Source organism: Nyctereutes procyonoides, unplaced genomic scaffold (assembly GCF_905146905.1).
Source record: "Nyctereutes procyonoides isolate TBG_1078 unplaced genomic scaffold, NYPRO_anot_genome, whole genome shotgun sequence".
Taxonomy (NCBI): Eukaryota; Metazoa; Chordata; class Mammalia; order Carnivora; family Canidae; genus Nyctereutes; species Nyctereutes procyonoides.
In genome coordinates this window covers 34,389,094-34,409,230 of record NW_026575133.1, presented here as the reverse complement: position 1 = coordinate 34,409,230, position 20,137 = coordinate 34,389,094, and the positions used below count along the sequence as shown (strand labels likewise).

The 20,137-nt window shown below is 67.0% G+C and overlaps 3 protein-coding genes across 3 annotated transcripts in view; 2 read left to right on the top strand and 1 right to left on the bottom strand.

The window, feature by feature from the left end:
• Nucleotides 1–823: 823 nt before the first annotated feature.
• On the bottom strand, nt 824–8,616 carry MAB21L4 (mab-21 like 4). The gene is made up of 5 exons (XM_055300359.1): nt 7,308–8,616; nt 4,329–4,554; nt 3,166–3,319; nt 2,064–2,420; nt 824–1,322 (listed from the first exon to the last, which is right to left on the bottom strand). Exons 1-5 carry the CDS (start codon nt 7,789–7,791, stop codon nt 1,230–1,232), a joined length of 1,314 nt encoding a protein of 437 aa, XP_055156334.1. The 5' UTR covers nt 7,792–8,616; the 3' UTR covers nt 824–1,229.
• On the top strand, nt 7,790–14,232 carry LOC129523150 (collagen alpha-1(XI) chain-like). Its single transcript, XM_055345772.1, has 7 exons — nt 7,790–7,867; nt 9,220–9,331; nt 9,450–9,594; nt 11,228–11,386; nt 11,525–12,158; nt 12,730–12,999; nt 14,185–14,232. Exons 1-7 carry the CDS (start codon nt 7,790–7,792, stop codon nt 14,230–14,232), a joined length of 1,446 nt encoding a protein of 481 aa, XP_055201747.1.
• Nucleotides 14,233–14,305: 73 nt separating this feature from the next.
• CROCC2 (ciliary rootlet coiled-coil, rootletin family member 2) overlaps nt 14,306–20,137 on the top strand; it is a 50,943-nt gene continuing 45,111 nt past the window's right edge. Inside the window, exon 1 of the mRNA XM_055345771.1 lies at nt 14,306–14,384. Coding sequence (XP_055201746.1) covers nt 14,364–14,384 — 21 coding nt within the window. The 5' untranslated portion in view covers nt 14,306–14,363. The remainder of the gene's footprint in view (nt 14,385–20,137) is intronic.

Sequence of the window (20,137 nt, the reverse complement as noted above, 5' to 3'; positions counted from 1 at the left end):
ATTAAGGCTCTTGCTCCTGCTAAGAACGCACATCCTGTTACACACTCAGACGCTGAGGAAATGCTCACAGGGTGGGCCCGGGCACTTTGTACCCTCCTTGAATAGGTTGGGCCAAGGTTCTGTGTTCTTAAAGCCCCCACTCTAATGGCATTTTGCGTCCCCCTGTATTAGTGTCAGCTGAGGCCCCGCACCCCACAGCCTTCAAGGGTCCTGCATTTCCTCTGCTCCATGGGTGGCTATTCTGGCACATGGTCGTGGAAATTGTGGAGGAGCCTGGGGAAGTTGCTGCCACATGCACTTGCCGTGGGGTTGCAGGCCCCTTTCCCAGAGCCAGGGTGTGGGCTGCAGCTTGGAAGCTGAGGAACGAATGTCACCGAGAGGCGAAGAGGTGGAAAGGAGAACATGTCTATTTGGCTGGGGCACACGAAGGTCTCTGGGACTCTCACGTGAGAACGCAGTGGGGAAGGGGCTGCAGGCTGCTGTCACGGGCTGATGAGAGCATGCGGAGTGGGGGAATGGAGTAGCGAGAACAGATGCAGGGGGTGGTGTCAGAGGCGGGGAGACGCCACCTTACACAGGAAAAGGAGGCATCTCAACCGTGACAGGACTGACACCGGGTTGGCAGACGGAGCTGCAGGTGTGGGCTTCAGTTTCCTCTGCGAACTAGAAGGAGGGGACACTGGGGAAGAGGCTGGTCATTTACAGGGACTGGAGAAAGTTGGGAATTGTCTGTGTGCACACCAGCTTCTTGTACGTCTAGGTTTCCCCGGGGAAAATCTTCTCCACGTAGATACACGGAAAGTGGAAGTCCCCATCCCCACTGTGTATATCCAGTGCCCGAGTTTATTCAAGATCAGATATACAGTATTCGTCACCACAGAGTGGCTCGTGACGCAGGTGGGGACAAGCTCTGGGGCTCCAGGTGTCATGCAGATGCTTGGTTTTGAGAGTCTGATGACATCACACAGAATGGGTCAACACGCATCTTGTGAAACCCAAGGCACCTCATCCCAGGCCCGGCGTTTGGGCAGCTGCTCCCAGAGGCCTGCTGCCCGGCACACTCAGGCTCCCACGAGGCCATCCTGACAGTCTGCGGTGGCCCTGTGGACATCTCTACCACCCACCGCCCCCCTCAGGAGAAGCCCACTCTCCCCCAAGTGTCCTGGGACCCTCTGTGGGGCAGGGCAGCCAGGCCGTGGGCGGTAAAGACTGAGTCGGGGGAAGCCAGCTCAGCACTCCTCGCTGTCCAGGGTCTTGGTCTTCTGGAAGATGCTCTGCATGGCGGAGATCCGTTCCTTATCCTGGATGTTGAAGACCTGGAACTGCAGATGGGGCGGGGGGCAGAGGGGTCACAGAGTCATGAAAGCCCCCTCGCAGGGGCACGTGCTCCCCGGCCGCCAGGACCTCCTGCCTCTGGGTCTGCCTGCAAGGCCTCCTCAGATGTGGAGCCACCCAGGGCCTCTCCTCCAGGGGCTCTTCCTCGCACGTGGGTGTCCCCCCAGATGGGCCTGACCCCACAGGTGCTTGTGGAGGGCTGAGCACCCATCACCCCCCTGCTTTCATCCCGCCAGCCCCCTGTGCTCTGGAGGGAGACGGTGCTGGCCCTTCGGGGTGAGGGTGCGGGTCGGCCCGAGGGAAAGGAGCAGGAGTGGGCTCTGTGGGAGCAGGGGAGGGAGGGCTTAGCAGAGCGGCCAGGCGACCCCCAAACACCAGGCCACAGGATGCCAAGTCCCAAGGACACAGCATGGGGCTCCTGGGTCCAGGCATGAGCAGGAACTGCACCTGCAGGGACAGCCCGTGAGGCCAGCAGACTCTGTGAGGAACGGAGCACTTGTCAGGGGTGCGCTTGGGGGTGGTTCTGGCTCGGACACGTGCCCTGCTTCCCGGGCACTAACGGGCAGGGGGCACCCACGGCCTGTCTGACCTCCAGAGGTCACACCTTCTCTGACGCTCTCTTGCTGTCCAGAGGACAGACCTGACCCTGGTGGTGTGGATGAGGGCTCTGTCCCCACCTGCATGCTGCCCCGGGCCTGCCTGGGACGCCCTCAGCCGGCCCTGCCCACCTTGTCCAGCAGGACGTCGAAGTAGGCGGTGGCCCAGTAGGCAGGGTTGCTGGCGGGCAGCTGCAGGAGCGCCTTGACCCCGTTGCCGATGCGCGGTGGGGGGCTGCGGCCCAGGTGGGTGACATGGATACGCAGGGACGCCTCAGGTTGGCTGGCGAAGTGCTCCACCCGCTGGTACAGGGCGTTGAGGTCCAGGCCGGTGTCCCGCAGCAGGTTGCAGCCGGGGTAGAGGAAGTGCGGCAGGTTCCTGGTGGCCAGACAGCAGAGCAGCACCACCAGCAGCCGGTACACGGCGCCCTGCAGCTCCGCCCAGTCCTCGGGCGCGGGGAAGAGCACCGAGGCCCACAGCAGCACGGTCTGCAGCAGGACGTGGGGTGAGGCGCCCGCTGGTGGCCCCCGCCTGGTCCAGTGCGGCCCAGCCCACCGCAGCCTGCCCCCGGCCCCCGGCCCCTGGGCCCCGGCCCACCAGCCCCCCACCCCCCACTTCACGCCCCCTGGATGCCCCAGGGTGAGTCTCAGCTCCTCCCGGCCTGCGGCCTCCATCCTGGCAGCTCCCCGACTCCCCAGGGCCCTGCCACCGAGTCCAGGCTCACAGGGGCCGCAGCCCCCAGCCCAGGACCCCTCTCGGGAGATTCCGAGGCTTCTCGCCTCCTCCGGCCTCTGCCTCATGCCCTGTCCCCTCCCACCGAACGTGCTCGCAGCCCGACCCCAAGAGCAGCCGCAGCGTGCAGACCCCGAGGGCCCCCCGGGAAGCTGGCAACCCCTCAGGGCTGGGACGGAGGCCTGCAGGGGGCAGGGAGCAGCTCAGAGGGACTCTCCTGTGCCGGGTCGGGCCGCCCTGCCAGCCCCCTGTCCCGTCACGGAGCAGCACCCCCCGCCCCAGGCTCTGCCCGCCTTCGCTGCCTGGCGCCCCGGCCCTGCCCTCCCTCACTCTTCTCGGCACCCGATGGTCACGAAGGAGGACACGGCTCCCGCCACGTCGCAGCAGCCCAGCGAGGGGCCCAGCTGCAGGACAGGCCGCTTCCTCTCCGGGAAGGACCCCCAGGGCTAAGCTTCGCGGCCACCAGGGACCCCCGCGCCCGAGCCCCCCGACGATGCATACCTTCAGGTGGCCGTAGGTCAGGCCGGGGCTCTGGCCGCTGTCGCGCCAGCTCTCGTGGTTGACCCGGTCCAGGATGGAGAGGCTGTCCAGGCGGTGGCCCCGGAAGGAGCCCAGCGCACCGAGCAGCCGGGTGAGCAGGTGGTCGGTGGAGACCCTGGGGGCCAGGACAGACACCGCAGTGTCGGCCTCGGGGCCTCAGCCGGGGGCGCAGGGCCCCCCGCAGCCGCGGCCTGTCCCCAGGAGGGAAAGCCCCGGCTTCCCCGGATCAGAAGCCCGTGTGCGCAGGGTGGTCCAGGCCGGCACCCGGCGCCCAGCCTCCCCGCCCATGTGTCCCAGGAACCGCCCCGGCCGGGCAGTCGGATGTGAAGGGTGGGTTTTCATGGAGACTCCGGGCCCCAGAACACGGAGGGGTACGGGGAGCCTCCTGGCGCTGGGCTGACACGTCCAGTCCGGGCCCCACTGGAGAGGTGCGGCCTTCACCGGGCAGCCCCGCAAGCCCTGAGGGGCTCGGAAGCCGCCCCCAGCAGCAGGGCCGGCCCTTGGGGTCTGCGCACCTGGGCGCTCCCTGCATGCTTGATGGGCCGTGGTGGCCAGGGCCCCGGGGGCCCCACTCTTCGTGGAGGCTCGGGACCGACGCGCTGCACCCCAGCGTCCGGATGGACGGCCCTGCTTCCCTGCACGCGGGACGGCTCAGCCCACCCTCCCCTTCCTGCCCCCCTCCTACGTCCCACAGACACCACCTCGGGGTGTCCTCTCGCTGACGTGAGAGAGGAAGGGCCTCACCGAGCTGGCGGACTGGGGGCGGCCGTGGGGCCCTGGGGGGCGGCCGGGGCTCCGGGGCCGGTGGGCGAGGGGGACCTGCACCAGCCCCACGGCTGGGGGATGCTCCGGATCGTCTGGTCACCCTCCCCGTGTGGGGCCCCTCCTGAGCGCTCCGGGCACCTGCAGGCCCCAGACCAGTCGCTGTCCTCTTGGTGACTTTCACGCCCGAGACAAAGGTGTCAGCTGGGTCGCGGGGATCCCGCCCAGGGCGGCCCCTGCGTTTCCCAGTTTCTCCGCGCCTCATCCCCGCAGGCCTCCTACTCGGGGCCAGGGGTTCGGTGGTCAGCAGGACCATCCTGCAGGCTCCCCGGGACCCCACAGGCGCAGGAGGCGCGTCCTACCTCCAGAGCTGGGCGCCGGCCGGCACCAGGGCCACCTCCTGGCCGACGATCCTTCTCAAGCTGCCCCCAGGAAACGCACGCATCAGCTGGGCCCCCTCCAGGGCGGGCACCCGGTGCTTTCTGCGAACCACAGGCACGACGTGGAAGCGGATCGTCCTCCAGCCGCTGGACACCAGCAGGGACAGGTGCAGCTCCTCCTCCCTCAGGCTGTCCGCGTTCAGGGAACCTGCAACAACGCGCCGGGCCCTGGAACCGCCGGCTCCACTGCCCCCCCCACCTTTCGGGAGGCCGGTGTCGGGAGGGGCCCGCGTGGTGCCCGGCGCCCGGCACGGCCTGGACCCCAAGGCTGACAGTGCGGGAGCCTGCCCTCCCGGGCTCCACGCCGCCCCGGGGCCCCCAGAACCTCAGCCCGGCCGGCACAGCAGGGAAAGTGCTGCTCGCCCCCCTCGCTACTCAGACGCAGCCCCGTGCCCGCCCCCCGACCCCGAACCCCCACCCACCCAGCAGGGGACATCCCCAGGGTGATGGGGCTGGGGGCTGGGTGTACGGCTGCCCTGGTAAGACCCGGGCCTTCTACTTCAGTCGTCACTTCCCCCAAAACATATCAACACCACACAGAGAGGAAGAGGAGCTGTGGTGTGGGGGGCACTCCTATCCCCCCGGCCAGCCCTGGGTTCAGAGCGGTCTCCCCTTCCCTCCCCCAGCCCAGCCAGGCTGCGAGGCCCTCGCCTGGGAGCCGAGCCCCCAGGGAGTCCCCAGTACGTGCCTTGGACAAAGGTCCCCGGGAACGAGCAGAGGGAGCCGCCTTCCCCTTGTCCCACCCCACACACAACACTGGGGGTCCTATAGGAAGGAGCCTGCACCTCCCGCACACCCCCTCTCTCCCCATGCAGGCCCCTTCCCCCCCATGCAGGCCCCTCCCCCAGGCAGACCCCCCCATGCAGGCCCCCTCCCCACGCAGACCCCTTCCCCACGCAGGCCCCTTCCCTCCCATGCAGACCCCTTCCCCATGCAGGCCCCTTCCCCCCCATGCAGGCCCCTTCCCCCCATGCAGACCCCTTCCCCATGCAGGCCCCTCCCCATGCAGGCCCCTCCCCCATGCAGGCCCCTTCCCCCCCATGCAGGCCCCTTCCCCCCATGCAGACCCCTTCCCCATGCAGGCCCCTCCCCATGCAGACCCCTTCCCCATGCAGGCCCCTTCCCCCCCATGCAGGCCCATCCCCCACGCAGATATCTTACTCCCCATGCAGACCCTCCCCCATGCAGCATGCAGGCCCCTTCCCTCCCATGCAGACCCCTCCCCCAGTCTCCTATAGGGTAGTTCTTGGGTCTCTTCCTGGAACCCAGCCCAGACCAGGTCATGGCCCTGCCAGCTGGGCCCCCCCAACGAGCCTCAGTTTCCCCATCAGTTGTAAAGGAAGGAAGGCGTCCAGGGATCCCTGGCTCCCCCCGCTTCAGCCTTGAGGTGCGTCCCCCCAGAGCTTCCGTCGGCGGCTTTGTGTCCTCAGCTACCATGGGGCACACATTTTGGCCACAGAGGCGACGGCTTGGGAGGCGGCCAGCCACACCCGCCCTGTCACGACCGCGCCCGCCGCAGCCCCCAGCCCGGTCTCACCGGTTCCGTCCCTGGGTGGGAGCAGCCTGAACCTTGTCACCTGGAGCCTCTGTGCTTACCTTTTAAGGTTAAGTGTCAGGAAGCAATGCCTGGAATTTCCCTGCACACCCAACGCCCCGGGCCCCTGGGCGGGGCACCCAGCCGCCTCTGCCTGCGCAGCCGGGGACGGCGGGGACCTTGGAGTGTGGCTGCACGGCCCAGGGCGGGGCGCACCCCAGCGGGAGGGGCGCAGGCCGGCGGGGGACAGGGCCAGGCGGGAATGGCCACGTTAGTCACCCGAGAAGACAGAAGTGGCCCCAGTAATTGGAAGGTTCAGAAGATGGCCAGAGAAGATGTGGAAGGGGCCGGGGGCACTCGGCGCGCCTGATGACGGGCTCCGGCTGCCCTGCGAGGACGGCCACCCGCCCCGGGCCACCGGGCAGGTCTGGGGACGGCCAGGGTTGGAAGTCGCCCCTCCCCTTGGTGTTGGAAGAGCACTCGGAGCAGCCGGAGCAGCGGGGCAGGTCGCCGTCCCTGAGATGGGCTGACCGGCCCCGTCGTCTGACATCACGGCGGACGTGGGGACCAGGTGAGCACCCAGGGCAGCCGCCGCCCCCGGCCTGTCCCCCCCCGGCCTGTCCCCCCCAGGGGAAGCCGGACCCTCTGCTCCAGTCCCGGCCCCTTCAGGACAACCCGAGGCCTTTGCTCCAGCCCCAGGGGACGCCCTCCTGTCCCGGGCTCTCAGTCCACGCGGCGCCAGGACCTCGGTCCGACCCCGGGGCTCAGCACCCAGATCACACCAGCGAGGCCGGAGGGGAGACTGAGGCCCGCCTGCCCTGCACGGCCTGCTCAGGGCCCAGGTCACCAAGGGGCAACCAGACCATAAATCAAAACGGATCTGTGCACACATGTGCACGCGAACACAGCCCCTACACACGCTCATGCGTGCACGCTTACACCTGCACACGCACAGGCCCACACGCACACGTGACCATGACCCCGTACACACACGCGTGCACATACCCAGGCTTCCCACCCGTGCCGTGTGGCACCCGTACGACCGTCGCCCTGGCCTGGAGCTGCTCGCAGAAGCACCCAGGACCAGCAGGGACCCTCCGCCGACGGGTCAGCGGCCTAACGAGTCCCGGCCGCCGCAGCGTGACCTCCGGGTCCTCATGCCAGAGCCAGAAGCGCAGGACCTGTCCTCTGAGCGGTGTTTGGGGCTGGAAGGGACCTCGGACCCCAACACGCAGGTGCTGAGAGACCGCAGTCTGTGCACACGTGCACCCACACACGCCCCCACGTGTGCACACTTACGCCTGCACACGCACACACACATGCGCTCGCGCTGCCCTCACATCTGTGCCCAGTCACTCGGCGGCTACCTGGCGCGATGAGGCTCTGGTGCTTGCAGTGCACGATGGCCGCCACCAGAAGGTCCTTGAGGACGCGCAGGACCTTGCTGGGCACGATGTGGCCACAGCACTCGGCGCTCCCGTCCGAGGAGACGTTGAAGACGTCGTCGGCCGTCCACCGCTCAGGCTGGGGCCCTTCCCGGGACACCCCCAGGCGGCAGGACGCGGGGCCGTCCCCTGCCTCGGCGGCCCCCACCTCCTCCACCAGGAGGGCCTCGGCGTCCACGCACAGGGGCACCTCCATGTCCAGGGGGTCCTCGGAGGAGCGCAGGGCGAACTGGAAGGCCTCCAGGTCACGGGAGTAGTCCACGAGGAAGCGGGGGTCCAGGTCGTGCACACGCTCCAGGACGGTGAGCAGCACGTCCTCGGCCCGCTGGTAGTCCTGCGCCCGCGGCGCCCCCCTGGAGCGGATGGCCCGCAGGTAGTGGTGCCACAGGGGCACCTGCACCGCCATGGCTGCGCCTGGGGCAGGGCAGCCCGCGAGGGCCACACTGAGGCCGGCGGGCCGGGGGGACGCACCTGCCCTCCAGGTGGGGCCCAGCTCCGCGGAGCAGGATCCCCGAGCACGGCGCCACCACCACCACTGCCACCCGGTTAAATAGCCCAGCCTGGCCCTGGCCTCTCAGGTGGGGCTGAGTCAGTTGCCAGCAGCCAGGAATGTCACTGGGAGCCCGGGGAGGGGCTGGGCTCCTCCCTCCTGTCACCCCGACTCCGCCCCTCCCAGGGCCTGGCCACCTCCCCCGCACCGTCCTGGGAGCAGGGACAGCCACGGGGGCAGGGACCCAGGGCGGCCCCACTACTGCGATGACAGAGGCCAGGCCGGGTGGTGGCTCCCCGAGCCCCCGTGGGGGAGCCCCTGGGCAGCTGCACTTGCCCGGCAGCCTCAACACCCGCTCAGGCACCTGTGCTCGACCAAGAGCTTAGAGGGGGCACCTCGGGGGGACCCAGGTGTGAATCCTGCCCCCCCGGGGCCTCCCTTCCAATCCCCAAGGCTGCGGAGAGCCCGCACCCACCCAGGGCTGCAGCTGGAGGCCCGCCGCTGCCCCGGTTCAGGGGAAGTCTCCCCGGCCCCGCCTCGCTGGGTGAAGGCCTCGCCCCCCCAGCGCCCTGCTGGGAGCCCCGCCCAGCCCAGCCTGTCTCCCGCTCAGCTCAGGCTCAGGCGGGCAGGTCCCGACCAGCCGGGGAGCCACCCCCGCCGACCCTTGGCCCCTGGACGCTGGGTGCCCCGCTGGAGGGTGTGCAAACAGCGAGCCTGGAAGTAGCCCCTAACAAGGGATCCTGGAGACGCTGCCTGCCGCCCGCCCTCTGCCCTGGGGAGCCCCACCCGCACCCCCACCCACGCAGGGGCCTCGGGCGCCACCGGCAGAGCCTCCATCCAAGGCGCGCACTTCCTGGTGCTGGTGCTTGGAGGCCCCGGGCCTGGGCCTCCGTCTCCACACCTCCCGGGACGGGGAGCTCACCACCTCTCAGGGCAGCCACAGCACCGCCAACCAAGAGACACTCTCCGTCCTCAGAGCGGGCCCAGTGCTGTCCTGTGGTCTTGCCCAGAGCATGTCCGTCCCTGTCCTAGGGCGGCCACTCAGCTCAAGGGCTGCCTCCCCCCCCGCCCCCCCGCACAGGTCCTTCAGTCTCCAGGGACCCGACCGGTAGGCAGGGGCATTGCTGCAGAGGAGCTGGTCCCGCAGCCCTGCCCCTGGCCCTGGCTCCCGGGGCCTATGGGCCCCTCCGTCGCGCCCGGGAGGCCTCTCCCCCAGGGTCAGGGGCTCGTGCAGCCGAGGGGCTCAGAAGCTGCTCACGCTCAGGACACGTGGAGCCGTTGGGCCTCAAGGGGCTCCCGAGACGCCTCCTGCTCCGGCGGTGATGACAGCGCCTTGGCCACCAGCTGGCGGGAGACCAGCCACCATTCGTGCGCGGTGCCCTCCTGGGCAGCACCCCCCACGGCGGCCAAGGTGCCCGCAGCCCCACCGTCACGGGCGCAGCACGGCCGAACTCCGGTGTGTGGCCCCACGACGCCCAGTCAAGGTGGACGCGGTCTGACACGCGTGCCCTGTGGCCGAGGACGGGGCTGTGAGTGCACCTTGGTTGCTCCTGTGGCGTGTTCCCGCCTGCCAGGCCCCGGGGGCGTCGGCCACACGTGCCCCCCAGTGGCCCCGGGAAGCGTGAGGCTGCTGCAGGGAGGTGAGGCGCCACCCGGCTCCCCGGCCCCGGAGCCCCCTCAGAAGGCCCCGCTCCGTTTCCCAGCTGCCTCCAGCGTCCGGTGCAGGGCTGCCGGCCCGCAGCCTCCTGGTCTGTGGAAGGGGCGAGGGCCTGAGGCAGAAGGCCCCCAGGAAGTGCAGGGGGGTGGCGGGTCAGGGGGTGCAGAGGGGCAGGGGTGGGGCAGGTCAGGGAGTGCAGGGGAGGGCGAGGAGGGTCGGGGGGGCAGGGGGAGGGGGGTGGGTCAGGGGGTGCAGGGGGAAGGTGATGAGGGTCGGGGGTGCAGAGGGCAGGTGGAGGGTGGGGCAGGTCAGGGGGTGCAGGGGAGGGCGAGGAGGGTCAAGGGGTGGGTCAGGGGGTGGTGCAGGGGGGGGGGTGGGAGTTCGCTGCCTTCCCTCGCAGAGGCAGAGACCGCTCTGGCATAAAGGCCCCACCCCCCCGCCTCCATCAAGCAGGGTGCACGTGGGGCTGCGCCCGGAGGTGGCGGGTGGAGGGCGCTGAGGGCTGTGGGGCAGGAAGCTGGGGTCCCCTGTGGCTGGGGGGCGGCAGAGGGGTGGCCGTCCAGGTGTCTGCGGGCGCTCGGGGTCGCCCCAGGAGAAGCAGGGGCGCGGCCGGCCAGCACGGTCACCCGGACATGGCCACCCCAGCCAGTGGCACGAGTAACAGGGGTGGACGCCGGGCCGTGAAGCTTCCGGAGGCGAGAAGGGGCTGGGGGCAGCCACCACCCTAGACGGAGTCCTGGGGGCTCCCCGGGGAAGGGGGCCCAAGACGGAGGCCCCGGGCAGAGGGGCGGGGGCACCGACGCGTGGTTGGGAGCGACCCAGGTTTGTCCGTCCGGGGGCCGGGGGCCAGCGGGGTCAGACCGACTCCCCCGCCGCCCACTAGAGCCAGGGTCCGCCACGGAGCGCAGCGCCCCCAGGTGCTGTAAGCAGGGCTGAGTTTGGTCTGGTTTTGTGGTTTTTATGATGATGAATAAACATAAAATTTACCATCTTAACCATTTTCAAATGTCAAGCCCCGTGACACGAGGGACCTTCACACCGGGCGCCTCCGGCTCTCCGCCCGCCTCTAGGACCCCTCCCCAAACTGAAACTCTGTCCTCCTCGTGGGAGAATCCGCCCCCTCCCCGCCCACAGTTGCCAAAACCCCCTCCCCGTTCCCCCGACCCTGCCCGGCACCCACCACACCCACCGCACCCACCGCCACCCTCGTTCTGTCTCCAAGATTTTTTTATTTTAGGATTTTGTTTTTAAGAGGTCTCTGCACCCGATGCGGGGCCGGAAGTCACGGCCCCAGGATCTGGAGCCGCCGAACGCCCGCCGTCCCGTCTAAGGACCTCGTGGCCGGGGTCAGCGCTGTGGCGACACTCGCTCCACGGAGCCCAACGCCCGTGGGGCCCGGGCAGTCCCTGGTCCTGGTGGCCGCGTCCTGGCCCCTCCCGGGTGGCACCTCCCTTGATCCGCCCTCCGTCCACGGACACTTGGACGACGGCTGGCCGTGCGGGGGGCAGCCCCCGGGGAGGAGTCCCCAGGCGCAGACTGGCTGGCAGCTGGCAGGGGAGCGGAGGGCGGGCCGGGAGGCCCGGGGCTGGGGGGGGGGCGCCTGGCTCCCTGGAAGCCTCCCGCCTCCTCTGGGGTTGCCCCGCGAATGACCCGTCCTCCCGGGGCGTGTCGGGGCCGTGTGTCCCGTCCCCGCAGGCCCTGCTGCAGCTGCCCGCGGCCCGTGTGTCGGGGCGAGTACAAGAGATGCCGCCAATGGCACGGGGTGGCCCTCGCACCAGGAAGCTGGGACGCCCGGGAGGGTCTGAATCTGGTGGGGCGGCTGCTGGTGGCCTTGGGCAGGGCGGACAGGAAGTGGTGAGGCCACGGTCCTCCTGATCCCGGCCCTGCCCACCCCACCGGGGCGCTGCCTGCCTCCGTTCCGGAACATTCCGCGGGGCCGGGCCCAGGCCCAGGGCTGCCCTGTCGGAGGCTCTCCTTCTTGTCCGGTGACAGCCGGGGACCAGGAGCCACGAGCAGGGACCCCAGGCCGGGAGGCTTGGAATGGATGTACGGACCCTATAAGGGCCTGGAGGAGAGTGCAGGGGCGGAGGCTGGCGGGAGGGCTGGGGGGCCCGGGCCGAGGGGAACGCTGGGGTGCGTGGGGGCGGGGCAGGGCCAGGATGCCCATGGGGACACACGCCCCCATTACATGCTGCCCCACACCGCGGAGGCGGCTGTGCCCCCGAGCCCCCAGCCCACCTCGCGGCGGTGGGGGTGCCATAGACAGCCTTGGGTGCGGGAGGTGCCCCAGCCACAGCCCAGGGGAAGCCGAGGCTCCGGCCAGCCCTGCGCGTCCCATGGGGCTCCGTCCACCCGAGGGCCCGCCCATCCCCACACGGCCACTCGGGTGGCTGTCGCCCCGGGGGCAGCGGGCAGAGGCCTTGCGGATGGCAGCACCGCGCCGTGTTCCTCAGGACGGGTCCCTCTGGTCCTGCCCGGGCGGGCAGCCTCTGAGGAGCGTGCGCTCTGCGGGGTCACGGGGGTCGCCCCCGCTCAAGACGGTCTCTGCTGGGAGGGGTGCAGCCGGGCAGGGGGCGGGGGGACGCTGGCTCAGGAGGCCCTGGGAGACCCCGGGGACCGGGTGCAGGTCTGTGCCTGTCCCTTCCCTTGCCTCGCCCCCCGGAACTGGGTCCCGCCCCCCCAATTAGGCACAAATGCCCCCCAGAGCAGGTGGTCCCGGGGTGGGGGGGGCTCCAGAGGGAAGCCAAGCCCAGAGGGCGAGTCCACGTGCAGGGCTAGGACGACGGGGCCTCCCTCCGTCCCTGGGCGGTGCTTTCCCCACCCGGGCCCCCGTCCGGCCCTCTGGGGACGCCACCCCACCACTGACCCCTAAGTTCCTTGCCAGGTGTTGGGGGAAACGTCACAGTGTACGATCCTCCCTCGGGAGGAGCCGGTGGTCCGCCCCCGGTGCACACTTGGTCCAGGGAGAAGCCCCTGGAAGGCCGGATGGGCGCAGGCCGAGGCCTGGGGGAGGCCAGCCCCCTGCCCCGCGCGCGGTGGCTCCGGTGCACAGCGCCACCAGGGCGCCTCCAGGTCTCCAGGAAACGGCTTCCAGACAACAGCGCTCCGCGGTCCCCATGGCAACAGGGCGGCACTCCTGTTTCCAGGGAAACTCAATCCCTGCGTCGCGGTTGCCACGGCAACGCCTCCGCCCTTAGCTGGCCACTCAGGTCGCCAACCCAGAGGGGGCAGCTGGGCGCCCTGACGGAGGAGCCAGGTGCCGCAGGTGTGCGGCTGCCGCCCTGAAGCGGGTCCGGCCCGGCCAGGGCTCCAGGAGGAGACTCACCGGGCGGCCCAGCCCCAGCCCCCCGAGCCCTGTGCCCCCCGAGCCCCGTGCTCCGTCCCAGATGAGCTCCGCCTCCAGCGTGCCCAGCGATGGGAAGGCCCCTGCGCCGCGGTCCCCACCCGGGCTGGACGCCGTGATCCAGGTCAGTGGGGCGCCCGCCCTCCAGCACCCTCCTGGGCATAGGCTCCGAGAGCACCTTGGGAGGGTGCCCAGAGGGGCCACACCTCCCCGGCTCCAAGGGGCACGTGGCGCTCACATGGTCAGCGTGGGCACGCGCACACACATACACACGCAAGCGCAGCCTCGGCTCCGGAGAGAGGCCCGGGAGGGACTGGACCCAGCACCCGGCCTCCCCGTCCGCGGCGTGGCTCAGGCCGGCCGCCCCTCCTCTGGGCCTCGGCTCCCGGCCCGCACACCGTGGGGCGGCAGGGGGTGCGCACAGGGACCCTCCCCCGCTGGGACCCCGCTCTGGGATCTCACTCACGCTTCCCTCGTGGCAGAGGTAGGGGCCGCCCCGCTGGGTGGGCCACGTCCTAGACCTCAGACTCGGCTGCCGGGTTGACGCGGCCCCAGGTAAACAGCCCAGGTCGCCAGAGGACAGTAACGGCCCACAGCTGGTGCCGTGCGATGCAGTAACACCGGTCGCCTTCCACGTGCTCGGGCGCTCGGGCGCACGCACACGGATGTCCACGCGGGATAGAACGCGGTGGGACGGGACCCCTGAACCGGGTGATGCGACAGGACAAAACAAGGCCCCGGGCGGGTGACCGAGTCCGGCTCCCACGGGGCGTCCATCCCGGAAGCAGGGGACACACGGAGGGAGGGCAGGCTCGCACGCTCCCGCCTCAAGAGCTGGCCGCAGCCGTCGACTCCCGTCAGCCACGCGGGGCCCCATCACCCGCTCTGGATTCCAGAAGAGAGGCTGGGCCCCCCCACCCAGCCACGTCGCTATGGTTACCAGTGGTTCCTGGGGCCCTTGTCTGGCAGTGGGCACAGGTGCTTGGCAGACGCGGCCACCCCCCGCCCCCACTGCCTGCGGGGAGCTGTGCCCTGAAAGCCACAGGGAGCCCGGCCGAGGGCCCTCTGCCCGTCCAGCCGACACCTGTTATTTGCGTGTGGTGATGGGGATCGGGGTGCCACCCCCCGGGGCGCAGCAGGCAGGCGCCGAGACGCCCAGATAGGCCTGTCCAGACGGGGAGGCAGGGCCCGAGGGCTGGAGGCGCCGCAGACGGGGAAACCGAGGGCCCGGCGGGGTGTGGCTGGAGGTCACGGCCTGCGTGTGACCCGGCCTGCACACACTCCCCATGCCTGGGGGGGCCTCCGGCAGCGCCTGCACGGCACCCTAGGGCGCCTGGCCCCGGCCATCCAGCTCTGATCCGGGTTCTCGGAGGGTGGGGCACCCCGAGCCGACAGCGGCAGACGCGCTCCCGCGGGACAGCCCTGGCTCGGGGGCCAGTCGGCAGGGAGCCGATCCGGGTCTCGGCCCCTTAAGATAAGAGCTACCGGATGTGCCAGGCTGTTTCGGGGGTAGGTTTCGATTAATGATAATTTCCCAGGAATTTGTCCGCGATATCTAAATTTTCAAATTTCCGGGCGAAAGTTGTTCCCGACATCTTCTTGCTGCCGTTCGGCTGAGGATCCGAAGCAGGGTGGCCGCTGGCCCTGGGGTTGGGGGGCGGGACACCGGGGCGTCGGTGTGCCACTCGGGGGCGTCCGGGCACGCGGAGAGGTGCGGGTCACCCCGAAGCCGTGCCCCTGTTTCTTTGATTTCGGCCCTTGTTGATCCTCTTTACGGTGTTTTTATCTTCTGTTTCCTTAACGTATATATTTATTATTCCTTTGCTTCTCAGTTCTTTGGGGTTGTTGCTCACCTAATCTTTCAAGATGTGTGCTTAGCTCATTCATTTACAGACTTCCTTTACAAAAAAAAAAATTTTTTTAACGCGACATCTGGGTGTCTCCATCGGTTGAGTGTCCGACTCCTGGTTTCAGCTCGGGATGTGATCTTGCCGTCGTGGGATCGAGTCGGGCTCGGTGCAGAGTCTGCCTCAGATTCTCTCTCCCTCTTCCCATCTCTCCCTCGGCACATGTGCGTGCCCGCTTACCCCCCCCCTCTCAAATACAAAAATTTTGTTATAATAATTCTCATTTGTGTCCAGTTCAAACTGTTTCCTAATTTCCATTGTGATTTTATCCATGGGCTATCCAGAGGTATAAATAGCCTAATTTCTAGACATACAGAGATTTGTAAATCGTTTTTCTTTTCTTTTTTAAGATTTTTATTTTATTTATTTATTCATGAGAGACACACACAGAGAGAGAGAGAGAGGCAGAGACACAGGCAGAGGGAGAAGCAGGCTCCATGCAGGGAGCCCGACGCGGGACTCGATCCGGGGTCTCCAGGATCACGCCCCGGGCTGCAGGCGGCGCTAAACCGCTGAGCCACCGGGGCTGCCCTGTAAATCGTTTTTCTACGCCTCATTTGCCAATATTGTGCTCAGAGGTTTTGTTTGGAATGTCTTAGAGCAGAAAAGCCCATTAGCACCCACAGGGAGGCAGGAAGGTGAGTGGGCATGTGGCCTGGCCTCGGCGGGGAGCTCCACGCTGGAAATAGACATTTGGAGTTGTGGGCGTGTGGGTAACCGGGTGAGTGTGCACAGAAAGAGGAGATGGAGCACGCCCACACTTCGAGATGGGAGAGGCAAGAAGGAACCAGCCAAGGAGACCAAGACGGGTGGCCAGTGAGGTGAGAACAGCTGAGACGGGTGGCGTCAGGACGCGAGTGTTTCAGGGGGAGATGGTGACCCAAATGCTGCCAACACATCAAGGAAGAGGGAGACCCTGGACCACTGGGCTTAGCAACATGGAGGTCGTGGGAGACCTTGACTCCAAGGATACCTCAAGGCACAGGAAGGAGCAACGCCTTTTTTCTTTAGAGAGGGATATAAATTTAAACAGTTTGGTCCTCTAAGAATGGTCCAAAAGAGAGAAAAATCACTGATACGTAAGGAAGAAGGAAGGCTTGCTGGAGGAATGTGTTAGGGACATGACAGAGGATGAGGTGGGTTGGGTTGGGTTGGGTTGGGTTGGATCAGATGGGAAGGATGGAATGGGATGGGCTGGGCTGGACGGGATGTCTTGATGTGGCACGGGGCATGATACGATGGGACGAGTGGACAGATGGAAGACAGTGAAGGTTGGCGAACTTTTTCTGGAAAGGGCCGATAATTAATATTCCGGGCTCTGCAAACCGTGAAGTCTCTGTAGCAACCACTCCACTCTGTTGCTGCAGCACGAAGGCAGCCGTGGACAACACGGAAACAAATGGGTATGATTATTCTCCAACAAAACCTTATTTACGAACACGCGGCAGGCCGGATGTGGTCCACAAGCTGCAGTTCGCAGAAGTGTAGAATCCGAGGATGGACGAATAAAGGGATATGCAGGTCGGTGGGTGGAGGGGCTTCATGAGGGCGGGGGCAGCCCCGGGTGGGGCAGCGGTAGATCGGAGAGCGGATGGAAAGACATTGCCCACAAAGGGTGGGGGAAGGAGTCGATCCCACAGTCAAAGAACTGGCCTCTGAGACAAAAAAAAAAAAGAATCAGTGATTTATTTTCCCCTTTGGGTTGAAGTGTTATTGCAGGCGTGTCCAGAAACACGCAGAACACCCTAAGTGTGCAGCGTAACCGAGCGGCTGGCACCACGTCTCAGAATGCCAGAAGCCGCCCCCCGACATAGGTGGGTCTTGCCTGTTCCTAAAGATACATTCGTGTGTGCGCGTGTACAGTGTGTGCACGGCGTGTGCCCGTGTGTGTGAGTGCACGGCGTGTGCCCGTGTGTGTGAGTGCACGGCGTGTGCCCGTGTGCACGCGTGCACAACTCCCTGAGCATGGCTCCGCCCGTGCAATGCCCCCGGGAGGCAGCCCGCGGTGGCCTCTTGCTCGCTCCGCCGCGGCGCAGGGGTGCACCGTGTGCACATCCCTCGCTCTCTATCTGTTGTACTAATGGCCATTTGCAGAGTCTCCCCCACGGCCCCGCGTGACGCCACCCACGAGCACTCGGCCCGGATCCGTGGGGGCCCCATAAATCCACTTCTGTCGGGGGCCTGCGCCCACATGGAAAGGCCGGGCTGTGGGTTCGCGTGTGCCGGGCCTGGGCCGATGCCGCTGAGCGCTTCCCGAAGGGCACGACCACGGGGGCGAGGCCGCCTGTGTAGCTGCCGGTGGGCACACCGCGGGGCTGCGTCGGGATCCGCCACTTATTTACCTGGTGACCATATGGCATTCCGGCATTTTTTAAAGATCTGACTCACTTATCTGAGGGAGAGCGTGCACTCGTGCACGAGCGAGGGGCGGGGCGGGGGGAGAGGGAGAGAGAGTCTCAAGCGGACTCCGCGCTGCGCACAGAGCCCGATGCAGAGCCCGATCCCACGGCCCCGAGGTCACGACCCGAGCCGACACGGGAGTCAGACGCTCACCCGACTGAGCCGCGCAGGCGCCCCTACATTTCAGTGTCTTTATGGGGCCCTCCCATCTACCCTCTCTGTGAAGCGTCTGCTCTCAAATGTCCATTTTCTGTTATCGAAGCATTAATAGGAACTTGGGTCACCGGAAGCGAGTGCCTTGCTGGGTGAACGCCCCGCCAGGATCTGCCGCGAGCGGCCCTCCCGCTCCTGCAGTGGCATCTCTTGACGCACAGAAGCTCATGATTCTCCTAAAGCACAACTGATCGATTCTTTTCTCTCTTACGTCAGCGATCCTTGCGTGCTGAGAAACACGCTTAGCCTACTCCGGAGTCACGAACACGTTCCTCTACATTTATTTTAAAGGCTTTCTTGTTTGGGGCGCCTGGGGGGAGGGCGGGCGGTCAGGGAAGCGCCCAACTCTTGGTTTCAGCCCAGGTGGTGATCTCAGGGTCGTGGGATCGAGACCCACGGGGAGCTCCCTGTCGGGCGCTCAGCGCAGAGTCCACTTGGGACTCCCTCTCCTTAGCCCTCTGCCCCTCACCCCCTAAAACCAACCAATCAATCAATATTCAGAAAATATTTGAAACTAAAAACTTTCTTGTTTCTTGATCTGAATACCCAGTGGCCCTCCCCCCACTCCCGCATTGAAAAGCCCTTTTGTCACGCAGCAGGGTGTGTGCACGCCTGTGCACGGTGCCTGCGTGTGCGGGGACACAGGTACACTCCCCAGAGTCCAGGCCCCCCGCTGGCCCCGGGCCCGTACCCCAGCACCTCGCTGGCTGAGCCGCCGCAGGCCCGGGACGCGGCCCCCCGCGAGCCTATGCCCGCCCTCCAGCTTTATTCTTCATGGTCACCTTCATCCTTCTGACTCTCCATTTACAAATGGATTTTAGAATCAGTTTTCAATCTCTACGAAAGGAAAACTCCGCCGGGTTGGGTTGGACTGGGATTTCACGGGATGTGGGTAAGGCGAGGAGAGCGGCCATCTCTGGGACGTGGGGTCTCTTCTATTTCGTGGACACAAGCAACGTCTTTGAGGAAGCGCTTGTTCTGTGTGTTTTTTGTTTGTTTTGTTTTTTTTTTTTATGATAGTCACACAGAGAGAGAGAGGCAGAGACACAGGCAGAGGGAGAAGCAGGCTCCATGCACCGGGAGCCCGATGTGGGACTCGATCCCTGGTCTCCAGGATCGCGCCCCGGGCCAAAGGCAGGCGCCAAACCGCTGCGCCACCCAGGGATCCCTGTTCTGTTTTTAAACTTCGCTCCGCGCGGTTGTCAATGAACAGGTCTTGCGTGTGCTCAGTTATTACACTTGCTCCTGGACACTTGACGTGAGCCGCTGTTGTCGCTCTGTAAATGGTAGCTGCAGGGAGCCCATGGCCACCATCAGCTCCTCCTCCGGGGGGCCCCTCCTGGAGGCCAATCCCCCATCGCTGCCTTTGCGCGTGCCCCGGGAGGTCCCCCAGGAGAAGGGAAGGCCTTGTGCTGGAATCTCTGTCACCAAAGAGATTAAATGCCTTGCCAGGGTGGGGGGTCCTGAGAGTGGAGGGGGGGGACAGGGGAGGTCCCGGGGGAGGAGGGCAGGGCGTGGGCACAGACCCCGAGCAGCAGGGAGGGCAGCGAGGTGCCCCAGTTCCGGAGCCGGCTCTGTCACCGACTGTGCCTCAGTATCCTCGTCTGTATCAGGGCGTGAGACAGGTCCCCGGGGCCAGAACCTGCAGGGCCCCCCCCACGGGACAGGAGCTGGGGTGGTCTGAGGGCATCGTCACGCCGCGGTCACTTGCCGAGGCCCGAGCCCTATGCCGTTCCCACGCAAGCCAGGGACAGCGGCGCCAGCCCATCTCCGAACCTTCCCCCCGCGTGCCTTGCCGCGGCCAAGGTCACACCACACCTGGTCAGACGGAGCAGCCGCGCTAATCAGGTGGCCCCCACCCCCTCCTCATTCAGAACCTCGCTCGCCCCGCCGCCACCCCGGGGTCCGAGGGGACCGTGGCTGCACAGCCGTCAAGGGGGCAGGCGATCAAGGCCCTCGCCCTGTCCTCTCCTGCCTTGCTCCCCGCCTTCCCTGCGCCCTCCTCCCCCAGCCCCACATGGACCGACGACCCACCCCGCTGCCACTGTTGCCCCCGCCTGGACACCTGACCTGTGCCCCCTCTGGCTGTGGGACTCCTCATCCTTCGAGGCCACCTCGCCTGGCCCTGCTCTAGGAAGTCTGTGCGGCCCTGGGGACACAGGAGCAAGCATGGTCAACAGGCCCCCCACTGATTTCCGCATTAGGCTAGGTTTCCCGTCGTTCCCATAGTGACCTGCGCCAAGCGCTGACCATGCTGGGGGCTCGGGCGGGGGCACAGAGACGAGTGACCACTTGTGCCCCTTGCTCCCAAACATGCGGTCAGTGCCTGGCCGGGATCTCCCACCCATTATGAGGTGAGGACCGCATTGCCACCCGTAGGAAGCATGACCCTGCTCCTGGGGTGGGGGGACTCCCAGGGCCCCCGAGGCTCACAAACGCACAGAAACCTACACCGGGCAGCGCCCAGGCGCAGCACGTAGGGCCAGGTGTTACCCCGACACAGAGAAGCTCTTTCCTGAGGACGCGGAGCCTGGCAGGCACCCCCCGCCCGGCCTGCACCCTCCGTGCGGCGGCCCACGCCACGGAAAAGTGGCCAGTGGACATCCGGTAGCCGGACTTGGCTGCGGCCCGGGCCTCGGATGTGTTCTCCGAGCTGTGCCCGCTCCTGGCGGCGGCCGGCCTCCGCGGAGGATGCAGGAGGCTGGGCGCAGAGGCCGGAGGTGGGGGCCGGGCTCTCTGTCC

Coding starts and splice junctions, on each gene's coding strand:
- MAB21L4 (XM_055300359.1), bottom strand. CDS start 7,791: ATGGCGGTGCAGGTGCCCCTGTGGCACCACTACCTGCGGGCCATCCGC. Junction 4,555..7,307: donor CCAGAGCCTCATCGCGCCAG/GTAGCCGCCGAG, acceptor GCGTTGTTGCAG/GTTCCCTGAACGCGGACAGC. Junction 3,320..4,328: donor GCCGGCGCCCAGCTCTGGAG/GTAGGACGCGCC, acceptor CCTGGCCCCCAG/GGTCTCCACCGACCACCTGC.
- LOC129523150 (XM_055345772.1), top strand. CDS start 7,790: ATGGCTGCGCCTGGGGCAGGGCAGCCCGCGAGGGCCACACTGAGGCCG. Junction 11,387..11,524: donor GGCAGGGCGGACAGGAAGTG/GTGAGGCCACGG, acceptor GTCCGGTGACAG/CCGGGGACCAGGAGCCACGA. Junction 12,159..12,729: donor ACCCCGGGGACCGGGTGCAG/GTCTGTGCCTGT, acceptor CTCCGCCCTTAG/CTGGCCACTCAGGTCGCCAA.